We start from the raw sequence: 13,836 nt of genomic DNA on the forward strand, positions 1-13,836 counted from the left end.
GGGTAGTTGATCATTTGAGTGAACTTTGTAAATTTCGTTTTTCAGACAGCAGGGAATGTAAGGACTTCAAACTGCAAAGAACAAAATGTACTTTAATAATATGCAATGCTGTAGCACCACGTGTAATAAAATTTTTACTGATTAGTCCATCGCCTTATAAAATCTTTTTAGAATAGAAAAAAGAATACAAGCACACACCAATTGGCTATGCTAAAAGGAAGAGGCAAAGAGTCTGCATAAGCACTAGAAAAAGAATTAAAGAAAATTCCGAAGATGTCTTCTTTCTTCCCGGGAGCAACGTGATCTCGTCTATTTCCACACCAGTGGAAACATCAGAAATAACAACAACGAACATCATCAACATCGGGTTCAGTATCTGCCAACATCATCATCTTTTTCAGAACAAACTATATATATAGATGTAAAAAACCAAACAAACACCAATGAACTAGAACTATTAGAAAATTTAGTTAGTGAACAATATCCAAGTTACATCGCTAATTATTCAGATATCATAATGGATATGAATCGATTTATCTTATATCATGGGCCTTGTAGACCTGATGACCCGTTTCCAAAAAATCACAGCAACAGGTTGTTTTCAGAAAAATATTACAAAACACTAAACAGGTCAGGTTTTAAAATGAACAGATTTTGGTTGTGTTATTCCCCAAAATTGGACACAGTGTACTGTTAATTCTGTTGGATGTTCTCATCAAGTAAGCAGAATTCTGGATGGATAAAAGGAATAAAGCATTGGCAATTTATCCAATAAAATTAAAGACCACGAGGCAAGTTTGTCACATACAAAGGCTTGTTATGTTAAGGAATTATGGATGGCAAACATGTTTGATTAAAAATGTAGAAGACATTTATGACAAGAACATAATTTTTGGTGTAAAGTTTTGGAACAGCTTATCAAAATAACTCTAAAATTATTAAAAAATTCAATTGCATTTCAAGGTCACTGAGAGAGAGTTTGAAAGATACATACAATGGAAACTTTTTGTCTGATGTAAATTTTTAGCCCAATATAATGATGCTATGAGAAAAGTGTTAAATTTGCAATTTGACACATCAAAATACTCAAGTCCTGAAATACAAAATGAGTTGATAGAATGTTTGAATTTGTATTTAATAAACAATTAATAATAGAAATACAAGGCTTTCTTTTCTGTCATATTACACACAACTCAGGGCATTTTTTAAAAAAAACATCAGCTGAGCATTTTCTGTAGATACATCAAAATTTTAAACAACAGTGATACTGGAAATAAACCTACAGGATTAAAAATTGAGGAGTCTTTTCTTGGCTTCATTCACCTAACTAATCAAACTGTTGCAGGTATAACAACGACTATATGCAACACACTGCAATCAAATAATTTGGATCTTTCTAAATGTTGGGGGCTAACACTGAGTGGGGTTTATTCCGGGGGTACAAGCCTGCATAAAAGTAATGGAACCAAATGCATTATATGTTCATTGTGCGGCTCATAACATCAACTTAGTTGTGAATAAATGAATTATAGTGTGTTTAGGGTCTAATGGCACCAGGGGTTCCCCCCATCTCTGCATAGTTTATATTGTAGTGTGATACAGTACACTGTACAGGCCAGAGATTTAAAAGTGCATGGATATTGTGGTGTGTAGTGTTGTGTACCATTGTTCTTCTGGCAGTTGAGTTAATGGTATCCCAGATGTATTAAAGTATTTTTCATTTGTACAAAGCATCTATGTGTTTTTTGGACATAGCATCAATCATTGGGATTGCTATCTTCATATTGTGTTGAATCAGATGTTACTTTAAAAAAAACTAAACTCTGCATGGTGGGCTGGTCATCTTTCATTATTTATAGCAATAAAACGATATACAGGCATACCTCGAATAACGAATAGGATGCGTTCCACGAAATTACTTCGTTAAGTGAAACTTCGTTTTCAGAGGTAAAAATACTATGGCCAGAATAGGGATACGTTCCTACGTAAAGAAAATGAAAAGCTTTTTTTTCGAACAAAGAAAAGTTTTATTAAATAAACAGTCAACTTACATACAAAGTGAAATCACATTTTAAAATATGAGTCTAAAGTTGATTGCTTATGCTTTTTTTCTCTTACATTTAACAATTGCCTATACGGAGTTATTGCATTTAACACTGATCACTTAACAATAAAACTTCTTCCTAAATCAGGATCATTTTCGCTAAAAAAATTTAAAACGTTTTCAATGTCATTTAAGAACCTTTTTAAATCTTTGGTTGTTAACACTTTTTCGGCAGGAACTTCTTTAACTTCGTCTTCATTATCTTTGTCTTCGTTGCTAACAAGGTTTTCTAAATCTTCCACTGAAAAACCATCATCTTCTGCATTCAATAAATTTCTAACATCCTCTTCATCGACATTTTCGAAACCTATTGATTGAGCCATCTGGATAACTTCATTTCTAATTTCTTGGATGTTATTTTCTTCTTCTAGTACAAACTAGAATTTTGCGCCACACTCCATTTAAGCATTTCTTAGTGACTTCTTTCCAAGAACTATCAATGTTTTCAATTGCGTTTTTAATGGTGTAGTTTTTCCAAAAAGTTTTAACTGTCATTTCCTCTTTATCCTCTAGTTCAGTTAAATTGCTTAATGTTCAATGCAGATAATAAGCTTTAAATGATGCTATTACTCCTGATCCAATGGTTGAATCAGGGAAGTTGTGTTTGCTGGAAGAAACACAACTTTGACAGGAATGCATGTGTCCAACGTGTTAAGATCAGTAGGATGTCCCGGAGCATTGTCTAACAACAAAAGAGCTTTTTCTTCAAAGTTGTTTTTTTTGACAAAAGTGGTTAACAAACCAATCAGTAAATAACTCCTTGGTAACCCACGCTTTTCTATTTGCTTTCCATATTACAGGTAAATTCATTTTTACGTTACCTTTTAACGCCCTCGGATTTTCTGAATGGTAAACTAATAACAATTTTAATTTATAATCGCCAGAGGCATTTGATCCAAAGAGTAACGTTAAACGGTCTTTTGCTGCTTTGAACCCAGCAGCTGATTTTTCTTCAATAGAAATGAAGCTTTTTGTTGGTAGCCGTTTCCAGAACAAACCGCTTTCGTCAACACTGAACACCAAATTTGGTGGAAAATTTTCACGTTCAATTATTTCCTTTAGTTTTCTGGAAACTTATTTGCAGCTTCTCCTGTTAATTTTACACTATGAATCCTGGCCCTTTTTTTAAATTTCTTGAGCCAACCACGAGAAGCCCCAAAGGTTTCCGTAATTTCTTCAGTTTGTTTAGATTTCAGGTGATTAAACTGGAATATTTTTTTTTATGTTAAATGGGGCTTGAAATTGTGGACTTCGTTATATCGAAGCTTTTATCAGAGGTAACGTTAACCGAGGTATGCCTGTACATATATTCTGAAAGTTTTAAACAAAATCATTTTGGATACTACAATAAAACATGAAAAAACAGAAGCAATCAGAATTAAAAAAAATAATAATAAATATGGAAAAATTTGAATTTGTTATCACTGTAATAATGGAAAAGGTTCTGAATATAAATTTGTTTTCGAAATTTCTACAAAGAAAGGGTTTAGATATTGCTCAGGCAGCAACACATTTAGAAATGTCTTTTTTCACAGTAAAACAACTATGAAATGAATTTGAAATTATTCTGAAGGAAGCAATTATTGTTGCAAAAAAAAAAAAAAAAAAAGAAAGAAAGAAAGAAAGAAAGAAAAAAAAAAAAAAAAAGAGTACTCGGACTGATTTTAAAAATGAAAGAAAATGAATAATAAAATTTTTTTACAATGAACTTGTAGAAGATTACTGATTTGAAAATTTACAGGATTGTTTCCAAGTTAATGTCTTTTATAGAATAATTGACATTGTAACCAGTCAAATAAAACACAGATTCAAGGATTTGAAAACTGTTGCCAACTTATTTTCATTTTTAATACCGGCAATGTTACCGAACACGACAGATAAAGAAATCATGCAAAACGTATCTTGCATATAGAATCAACATTCGGGTGATTTATCCGAATATCTCCTCATTCATTACTTTTCATCAAAACACTCTGAAGGGAAATAAAGAAAATTAACATAATAAGAGAAATGGTTGAACTAGCATTAGTGCAGTATTATGATCTGAGTACGAGTTACACTGAAGAGTGTGCATTACTAATTATTTTTTTGACAGTTATGGTAACTGAGGCAACAATGGAACAATCATTTTCAAAGTTGAAGTTAATAAAAAATTATTTAAGAAATGCCACGAGTCAAGAATGATTGTCTGGTTTAGCTCTTTTAAGCATAGAAGCAGAAAATATGGATGCATCTCAGCTAATTGATGATTTTGCTAACGTGAAAGCTCATCGAAAGAAGTTCTAAGCACAGATTTTCAAAGCAAAAAATAAAGTTAAATTATATGGAATATACAGTGTTTTGTGTTATGTAATGTGTTAATAAAATTTATTCAAGTTGCATATTTGCTAATTAAATTTTTTTTTTTTTTTTGTACATCATTTGCATTTTGTTTAAATGAGTATCCTTGCATTCAGAAGCATTTAGTGTAATTTATTAATGTTGTGATTGTTTTTAAATATATATTACTATTATCAGTATACCAATTGCAATATTTTATTCTTGTTTAATTAATACCCATTGATAAAACAGATAATAATAGAGTAAAAAGTAAGTAGATGAGAGTTGTTGGTAGAATTGCCATCCTCCTGGTATTCCCCCCCCCCTCCCTTTGGAATAAAGTAAAAACAAAAATATGTACGGTATTTTTCAGAAATTACCGGTAATATGTTGAGTGTTTTTTTTTTTTTCTCTTCACTTTTTTGGGGTTGGGTTAACAGGGAATTGCAGGACCCATGACCTGTGTTTGCATTGTGGCCAATTTGCTCTAGTTAAGCCACTGGCGTTGCCCTACTTATACAATTAAGTTGTGGATAATTTGGCAATAAATTGCTTAACACAAAATCAAAAGGTATGAAAATTGGGAAAGGCAAAGAAAAATTGAGTGAAAAATGGAAATAAACAGTAGAACAAGTTAAGTATGAACTCAAGAAAGCCAATTAAACATTTTGAACAAAAGAGAAATTGTCCAGAAGAAAAAATGAGATGTTTTATAACAGGTTTGAAACCTATTTAGTATTATTATTATTAGTATTAGTATTTTAGTATTAGTAATGGCCGCATGGTGCAAGAAAGCCTATGGCTTATGCTGCACCAACCAAAAAAAAAAAAAAAAATCAGAACAAAATGATAAAAACAAAAAAATAAATAAATAATAATAATTAATAAAAAAAAAAAAAAAAAGGAAATTAAACCTATCATCCTATGCGCTTCCCTTACCCGAAAGTACTATCCAGATAACCTTTGAATTTCCCCAAACTGTCGGCTTCTACCACACATGAAGGCAACTTATTCCAGTAATTTATAACTCGCTGGCTAAAATAAAACTTCCTGCAGTCCAATCTAAACATTTTCCCCCCGTAACTTGAATTTATGTCCCCTAGTTCTAGCATCATTTATAACCTTGAAAATTTCGTCTTCATTCATTTTACTGATGCCTCTCAGAGCCTTAAACACCTCAATCAAATCTCCTCTAAGGTGTCTACTTTCCAAACTCTGCATCCCACATATTTGAAGTCTTTCTTCATAAGGATGCCCTTTTGCCGATCTCACCAGGCGAGTTACCCGTCTTTGCACCCTTTCAAGAAGCTTGATGTCTTTCTTTAGGTGCGGTCTCCATACTTGAACACAGTATTCCAAGTGTGGTCTAACATAAGCCTTATATAATGGGATTATCACACCCCTATCTCTACTTGCAAAAGTTCAATAGATCATCGATAGGACACCGTGGGCCTTCCTTGCAACCTGTTTACAATGCTCAGAGAATTTCATGTCTGACCTTGTAACACCCAAGTCCCTTTCCTCCAGTACTGGGTTTAGTTGAACTCCACCAAGTGAATAAGTTATTTTGGGATTACTGTTTCCCAAGTGTAATACCTTACACTTTGTTGGATTAAAGCATAGCTGCCATTTTTCTGACCATTCCTGAAGTCTATCTAGGTCTCTCTGAAGAAGCTCAGCTTGACAGTTATCATTAACTACTCTACCAATTTTAACATTATCTTCAAATTTAGACATCACGCCCTCTATCCCTTCATCAATGTCGTTTATGAAAATTAAAAACAACAGTGGTCCTAATACTGATCCTTGGGGAACCCCGCTTCTTACATCAACCTAATCTGAGGAATAGCCATTTATCACAACCCTCTGCCTCCTGCCCTGAAGCCATCCTTCTATCCATCTAAGGATTTTCCCAGTGATTCCAACCTATTCCAGCTTATAAAGCAACCACTCATGTGGGACTGAGTCAAAAGCTTTGCTGAAATCTAAATAAACAATGTCGAAAAATTTTAATCTATAGAGCTGAGCTGAGGAAGAAATAAAGAATTGATCAAAATTTTGAATATCCAGAAATGAGAGTTGTAAGAAAAATAATTGGAACTACAGATGGAATCAGGGGGAAGACTATATTACAACAGAAGAAATATGGAAAAAAAACTTGAGGTAACAAATATCTGATTAAAGGTAAATGAAACAAACTTAAGATGGCAGAATGGAGTAGAAAGGATGGGAGAATGGAGTTTAATTAAACAGATGAAGCCACACACCCATCACAATTGATCTTTGCCTCACAAACACCCCTTCAAAATACATAGGCTAGGTGAGTTGTCCTCTAGGCACATCAGATCACAACTTAGTTATGGTCTCTTCTCCAGCGGAGCTTTTCTCTCGTGTTGTCTGACATTACAAGAATGTGGAATGGAATCATCCTGCAAGATTTCTATTCTTTTTTTTTTTGTACTTGGATTACTGTTTTAAATCTGATGTCAGTGTTTGCTTAGATCATGTTAGTGAAATTATTCGTGTAGGGGTGAAATCCTTTATTCTACACTTCATAATCTCAACCTTCATTGAAACCTTGGTTTTCCAACAAATGTGTGTGCTAAAGCTGTTCAAGATGCTGCTAAGAATGTTGCATATTGCAATTGGCTTGCATCCAAATCTCCAGGTTCATTTTCTGCTTACACTAAAGTTTGCAACAGCTGTAAGATGGTTATTTTATTAATCAATCCAAGCTAGTTTTGAACAGGCTGAGAGTAGAAAACTTGCTTCATGTCCAAATAGTAGTCAAGCATTTTGTTTTCTTGCCAAAAGTATTGGCTGCAACTTTTGTCCATCTGCATTCCTAATTCTGTTAAAACGTGATGGTTCTGTTGTCTCCTTAGCTGAATATAAAGCTGACTTTCAAGCATCATGGTGCATCATGGTACGGATCATGGTGCATGCTCAAAGTTTTATTATTTATTTCTTACTCTAGTTATTTTACTTTTTGATAAATGATATGCCTGGCAATACTACACATCCCTATGAAAGATAGTAACTTCAAACAAACCTTTAAGTAATTATTATTATCTATCTATACATTAAAAAAAATTTCCTCCTAGTGATATTTATTGAAGCTAATGGGAGAAGAGGGCGAGGCAATTACGTCACTACAAATTAAATTAATTATTGACAACTGGCTCCATAACGTTCACAAACCTCGTGCATGTGATTCACTGTCTAACATTTGACGTTCCATTGTAACATTTCTTGTATATTAACGAACTATATTCGTAAATACTGTATTTTAGTATTTTGTAAATATAAATATTTTAGTCCTGCTGTTTCGGATGCAATAACATTCCTCATGTATTATGGAACCTGAAGCAAAAGGCCTTTTCCTAAGTAACCTATTTAAACACAGGTCAATAATTACATAGTAATATTGGCTGAATAGTCCAGTATAGTATACACCGGCAGGTACTTCGTTGAAAGCAAGGAAGACGGTGATAATTGACAGGTGAAGGCACCTCCCTTTTCTGATTGTTTTGTGTCGCCGAGGAGGAGGGGCTTAGCTGAAGGTAGGGTGTTTATCCCTCCATCCTCCATGGGAAAACGAGTTCCCAATTAAAAACAGCGACAAATGTGGGGGAAAAACACCTTGGGCATATCAACCTAGGAGGACAGTGGGCGGGGAAAGCAGTGGCATCTGCCAGTCACTGCTTTGTTGAAATATGGAAGTCACAACTTGCCAATCACTGCTTTCCCACTGTTTTGCTTGCTGCCATGTTGGAGGGTGTACACTGTTCTCTTTTACCGTGATATTTATTTATTCGACCCTGAGAATGGCACACACTACAAATGCACAGGTAAATAATTACATAGGTCGTTTCCTGATCAGATATCGACCAGTGCGTTTCGACAAGACTTATGTAGAAAAGATTTGACTTACTCCGTATGCCTCTACATTTTATGCAGAAAAGCAACAGCTGTAAGACAGTTATTTTATTAATAAACTTTTATTATTTTTATTAATCAGGGGTGGGCAAGCAAAGCCCCCTAGTTATTATTATTATTTTTCATTCTCGTCATATTTTTTATTTTCGCTTACATCTATGTTGTCTTTATTAGACGCAAGGCCTGGTTTTTAATTCTGCATGTGTCAGCTTTCACCATTGGCCAGCTCTAGCTTACCGTTTCCTGCCGAAGGTCACAAGGTCAAGGAGATGTGCAGTGTTAGAATATTAGCATTAGCATTAGTAGAGGCATTTGATGCAAGAAAGCAAGCTTATGCAGCATCAGCCAAAAAAAAAAAAAAATAAAATAAATAACCACTTCCACTTCACCCCTCTGTTCGTTCAAAATACCTGTCCAGCTGAGCCTTAAACTTATTTAGGCTATCAACTTCCACGACAAGGGATGGAAGTCTGTTCCACCAACCAACCACCCTCTGGCTAAAGGCAAATTTCCTCACGTCTATCCTACATCTGTCTTTCCTCAATTTGAATTTATGCCCTCTCAGGTGATTATTCTGAGCAAGAGGAAGAATCCCATCAGCATTGAGCATGCTCAAACCATTCAAGGCTTTATACACCTCTATCAGATCACCTCGCTGGTGCCTAGTCTCCAGACACTGTAATTTGCAAAACTTAAGCCTTTCTTCGTAAGAGCACCCCTTTGTTCCATTCACCAATCTTGTTGCCCTTCTCTGTACTCGTTCCAGCATCTCTACATCCTTCTTGAAATGAGGCCTCCAGACCTGTATACAGTACTCTAGGTGTGGCCTGACCATTGCCTTAAACAAGGGAATAATCACCTCCTTATCCCTGCTAGAAAAATTCCTATATATCATCGACAATACACCATGAGCTATTCTTGCAGCCCGTCTGCACTGCTCAGAAAACTTCATATCTGCCCGCACAACCACCCCCAGTTCCCTTTCATTCTCTACCACCGTCAGTGTAGTACCACAGAGTTGATACGTTGCTCTGGGGTTGCTGTTTCCCATATGTAGTACTTTACATTTGTCAATGTTAAACTTCATTTGCCACCTCTCAACCCATCTGCTCAACCTTTCCAGATCCTGTTGCAGTAGCATAGTGTCAGTAGTGTCCTTGACAACCCTGCCAACCTTCGTATCGTCTGCAAACTTGGACATTAAGCTTGATATACCATCATCAATATCATTTATAAATACAGAAAACAATAATGGACCCAATACTGAACCCTGAGGGACTCCACTAATAACATTAGTCCACGATGAGCAGTGTCCATTGATTACCACTCTTTGTCTTCTCCCCCTCAACCACCCCTTTATCCATAGCAGCAATTTGCCTCCAATGCCACACTGCTCCAATTTGCGCAGCAGTCTTCCATGTGCAACAGTATCAAAAGTCTTTCTAAGATCCAAGTATATAATATCAAAGTTATTCCCTGCAACCAGTTCTTTTGTGACTGCATCATAGTATCCAATCAAATTTATCAATCAAGACTTCCCCTTAACAAAACCATGCTATAACTGAAGTCAGATCCCAGCTATAACTGAAGTTTTGTCTAGATGATCCTGCAGTGCTTCTTTAACCAGTGCCTCCATTAATTTTCCTGGAGCAGAAGTTAAACTCACAGGTCTATAATTACTTGTGTCAGCCTTTGATCCTCCTTTGTGAATTGGGGTCACATTTGCAAATCTCCAGTCTATGGGTACCTCCCCTGACTCCTCATAATTATGGCTAAGGGTTTGCTTACTTCCTTTGCTGCCTCCTTTAATATAACTGGATAGATGCCATCCACCCCAGGTGCCTTTCTTGTGTTTATCTTCAACAATTTCTTCTCCACTTTACTCTCAGTTATTACAAGATTATCTAGCTTACTGCCCGAGTTGAATACACCTCTGGCATTCCCCTCGCTGAATAACTCGTCATGTGTGAATGTAGATGCAAAATATTCATTTAGTTTGTTAGCTACCTGAGCAGGATCATGAACAGTTGAACCATCAATATCAAGTGGACCAATCTGATTCATCCCCTTCCTTCTAGAGTTTACATAAGTAAAGAACATTTTGCTGTTTTTCTTTGCATCCCTTGCCAAAGATTTTTTGTAATCTGCCTTTGCCTGCCTAACCTCCTTTGTAACTTGGTTACAGATCAACTTATATCTATCATAGGCTTCTGTGTTACATGTTAATTTATATGTATCCCATGCATTTTTCTTCTCTGCCATGTGTCTCATTAGTTCATCTGACATCCATTTAGGCCTAAACCTTGAACAGTATTTCTTAGTTGGTATGTAAAACCTAGTAGCTTCCAAGATAAGTTCTTTGAATGCTTCCCATTTTGAATTTGCTGTTGGTAACATCATCAGTTGGTTCCACTGTATAGAATTTAAATACTTTCTCAGACCATCGTATTCGCCTTTATGAAAGCAAAAACACTTCCCTGTACCCCTAATGGTAGTTACCTCTTTGAGTAACTCCCAGTTCAGAACACTGTGATCACTGCCACCTAGTGGTTCCTCCATCTGCAGACTCTTAATGCATGAAGAATCACTACTGATAATCAAATCAAGAGTATTACTCCCTCTAGTTGCCTCCTAAACATGCTGATGTAGAAAACAATCATCCAATAAATCCACAAAAGCCTTGCTAGTGTGTGAGTGACCAACCCACAAATTCCAATCAATATCTAGGAAATTAAAATCCCCCATTATAAGACTCCCAGATTTACTGGCCCACTTTATTTCCCTGTACAGTGTCTTATTATACTCATCAGGGCCATTAGGCCTATAGCACACTCCTACTCTCAATTTTGATCCCCCAATGCTTGTGTCACACCAAACTGACTCGACACTGCACTGTCCAGCAATGTCGACTCGCTTCGCTTCCTTGGATTTTATGCGTTTCTTAACTAATAGCATAACCCCTCCTCCCTTCCTATCCTGTCTATCCTTTCTGTACACATTGTACTCCCCAAATTCCAGTTCTTCATTCCTTATATCTGTGTGACACCATGTCTCTGATATCCCAACAATATCTCCCTTTGTTGTTTTGAGCAATACGTCAAATTCATCAAATTTATTTACCAAACTCCTAGCATTGGTGTACATGCAAGTATACATGCACCTGTTCCTATTCTTAGCTACCCTAACACAACCCATGTGTTTACTTGTACCGCAATGACTCCCAGCAGTCTCTGAAATATCCTGCATCTTGTTTTCTAGGCTTCTGCTCATTCCAATAGAAGGAGGGCAAGAATCACTTTCACCTCTGCCAGTGGCTACTGTTAATCTGTTAGTCCTTTACCCCCCCCCCCCCCCCCAAGCTAGCAGTTTTCCAACCCACCTAACACTGCCTCGATAGCATCAGCAAATATTCTTGCACCCTTTCTATTTAAGTGTATCCCATCCCTGTAGGCAGTCTCTCCTGTTAACAAGTACAGACCAGGCTGAAAAAATCCTACCCCTTGAGCCTTGCACAATCTTTCCAGGGCAGAATTGATCAACAAGGTTCTCATCATATACTCCCTCCTATCGTGTCTGGGCAGAATTGTAGACACTTTCAAATTTAACCCTAATTCACGTTTTTTTTTTTCAACAGTGACCTGTACTTGTTAAGTAATTCTGCCTGTCTCCTACTCTTGTAAGCATGCCACAAATATTGCATCCTCTGCCTCTAAAAACTGGGTTTTCTCTTTTGCTCTTGACATTACCTTTCTTCTAAACAACTACTCACTCTGTATAAGTTTATAAGTTTCAAATTCACCCTACGATGATGTATTATTCGCAAATCTGGGGTAGTGTCCCCAAACCTGTCTCAGGTTCTAGACTTCATTGATAAGGGGGCAATCAGGTTAATTAATGATCCATCTCTCATCTCGTGGATGTTCTTTTTCTGCTCCTTGCCTCTTCTCCTGATACTTCCACAGGCACTGTTTTTCTGAATTTGCTTCTAAAATTCCCTTTGTCTATTCCAAACCAGTCCCAACACTTGCTGTAACTACTCAGTATCCATTTACTGTCCAACGTCAAACTCACAGAATCAGTTTTTCTTCTTCCTAATTTATCCTTTCAACTTCTGTTTTCCGGAACAACCTTTCTTCACATGTATTTCCTGAAAATTACAATCTTTAGAAATTGTAGTCTAATGTTAACAGTATCTCCTGTCTTACCACCCTTCAATCCATGCATGGTTCTAAGTACCACACATGGGTTGATGGGTGGGAAGGAGGCTCTAATACCTTTCATGTTTGGGTGTTTTTTATTTAAAAAAAAAAAAAAAAGTCTTGTAATTTAAACAGTTCCCTGATATGAGTTCGCATGATTGTTTCTTTATATTACATTCTCCCAAGGACTGTGTCTTTCGATCTACATGTGTAGTTTTTTCCTATAATTTTGTCATTTAACAAGTTTATTAAAAATAAAGGAAATGGTGAGGACACACAGCTGATCCAACTGTTTTACTACTCCATAAGTTTTCTTTTTCTTTTTGGTCTTCCTTTTCTGATATCACAGTATTTGTTATATCAATCCTTTATATGATGAAGTGCTTGACATGGAGAAGTGCCAACCAAACTGAATATTTTATTATCATTGTTGTGGTTAGTAGACGTAGTATTTATTTTTTGTTATTATTTATTATTAATATTTTTGAAATTATTATTATTATTTTTTTTTTTGAAATGTACTCACCCAAAATAAATATTTCTACTGTTATACATATTTTTTCTGTGGTGAACTCAGGACATAGAAATTGTGACATATAGATAATTCAATAATTATATATTTTAAATGGAGCTGCTCAACTATGATTATGACCATTTATAATATTTGATAATTCTTAGATATGTAAATAAAGATACTTATCTTATTTAGCATAAGCATTTGTTTTTAATTCTAATTATTGTCTCTGTTTATATATTCTCCATATTGTCTCTATTTGTAGAATATAAAAATGCTTTTGAAGTTGCTCCCCGGGATCAACCTCATGTCATACTTTTTGCTAAAGCATCTGATGAAAAGAGCAACTGGATGGCTAATCTTATTATGCTGAATACAAAAAGGTAAGTAAGGAACTTTTATTATAAGGTAAAGTTTTATATACAGTGTAAATTTTGTTTTCCAAAACATATGTAAAATATATTTTTATATTATTTTTTTTATTGGTTGCATCAGAAAATCACCACCACCAGTCATCGTCCATGCTGGGTGTACACATAATGTAGTGTTATTTTGCTTAGATTGTAAAAACCTAGTCTAGCATGATCAACAGCATGAACTACTTTTGAATGAGTTTTTTAATACTGGGGAGGGGAGGGGAGTTAAAGAAGTTCTGCCTTTCTGATCAAAGAAGTTGCTCTCTTGCACAACAGCCTCCTTTCCCCCATAAATTCTCATACAGCCGTCCCTGTGCTGAATCCATATACCAATTTTTTGGGAAG

General features: G+C 35.6%; 1 protein-coding gene across 2 annotated transcripts in view; it reads left to right on the forward strand.

The window, feature by feature from the left end:
- Sos (Son of sevenless guanine nucleotide exchange factor) overlaps positions 1 to 13,836 on the forward strand; it is a 669,490-nt gene that overhangs the window by 288,000 nt on the left and 367,654 nt on the right. For both annotated transcript variants that reach the window (XM_090376631.1, XM_090376632.1), the window contains exon 12: positions 13,341 to 13,458. In XM_090376631.1, coding sequence (XP_090232757.1) covers positions 13,341 to 13,458 — 118 coding nt within the window. The remainder of the gene's footprint in view (positions 1 to 13,340; positions 13,459 to 13,836) is intronic.

This window comes from Mastigoproctus giganteus, chromosome 6 (assembly GCF_048544385.1).
Source record: "Mastigoproctus giganteus isolate SK-2022 chromosome 6, ASM4854438v1, whole genome shotgun sequence".
NCBI lineage: Eukaryota > Metazoa > Arthropoda > Arachnida > Uropygi > Thelyphonidae > Mastigoproctus > Mastigoproctus giganteus.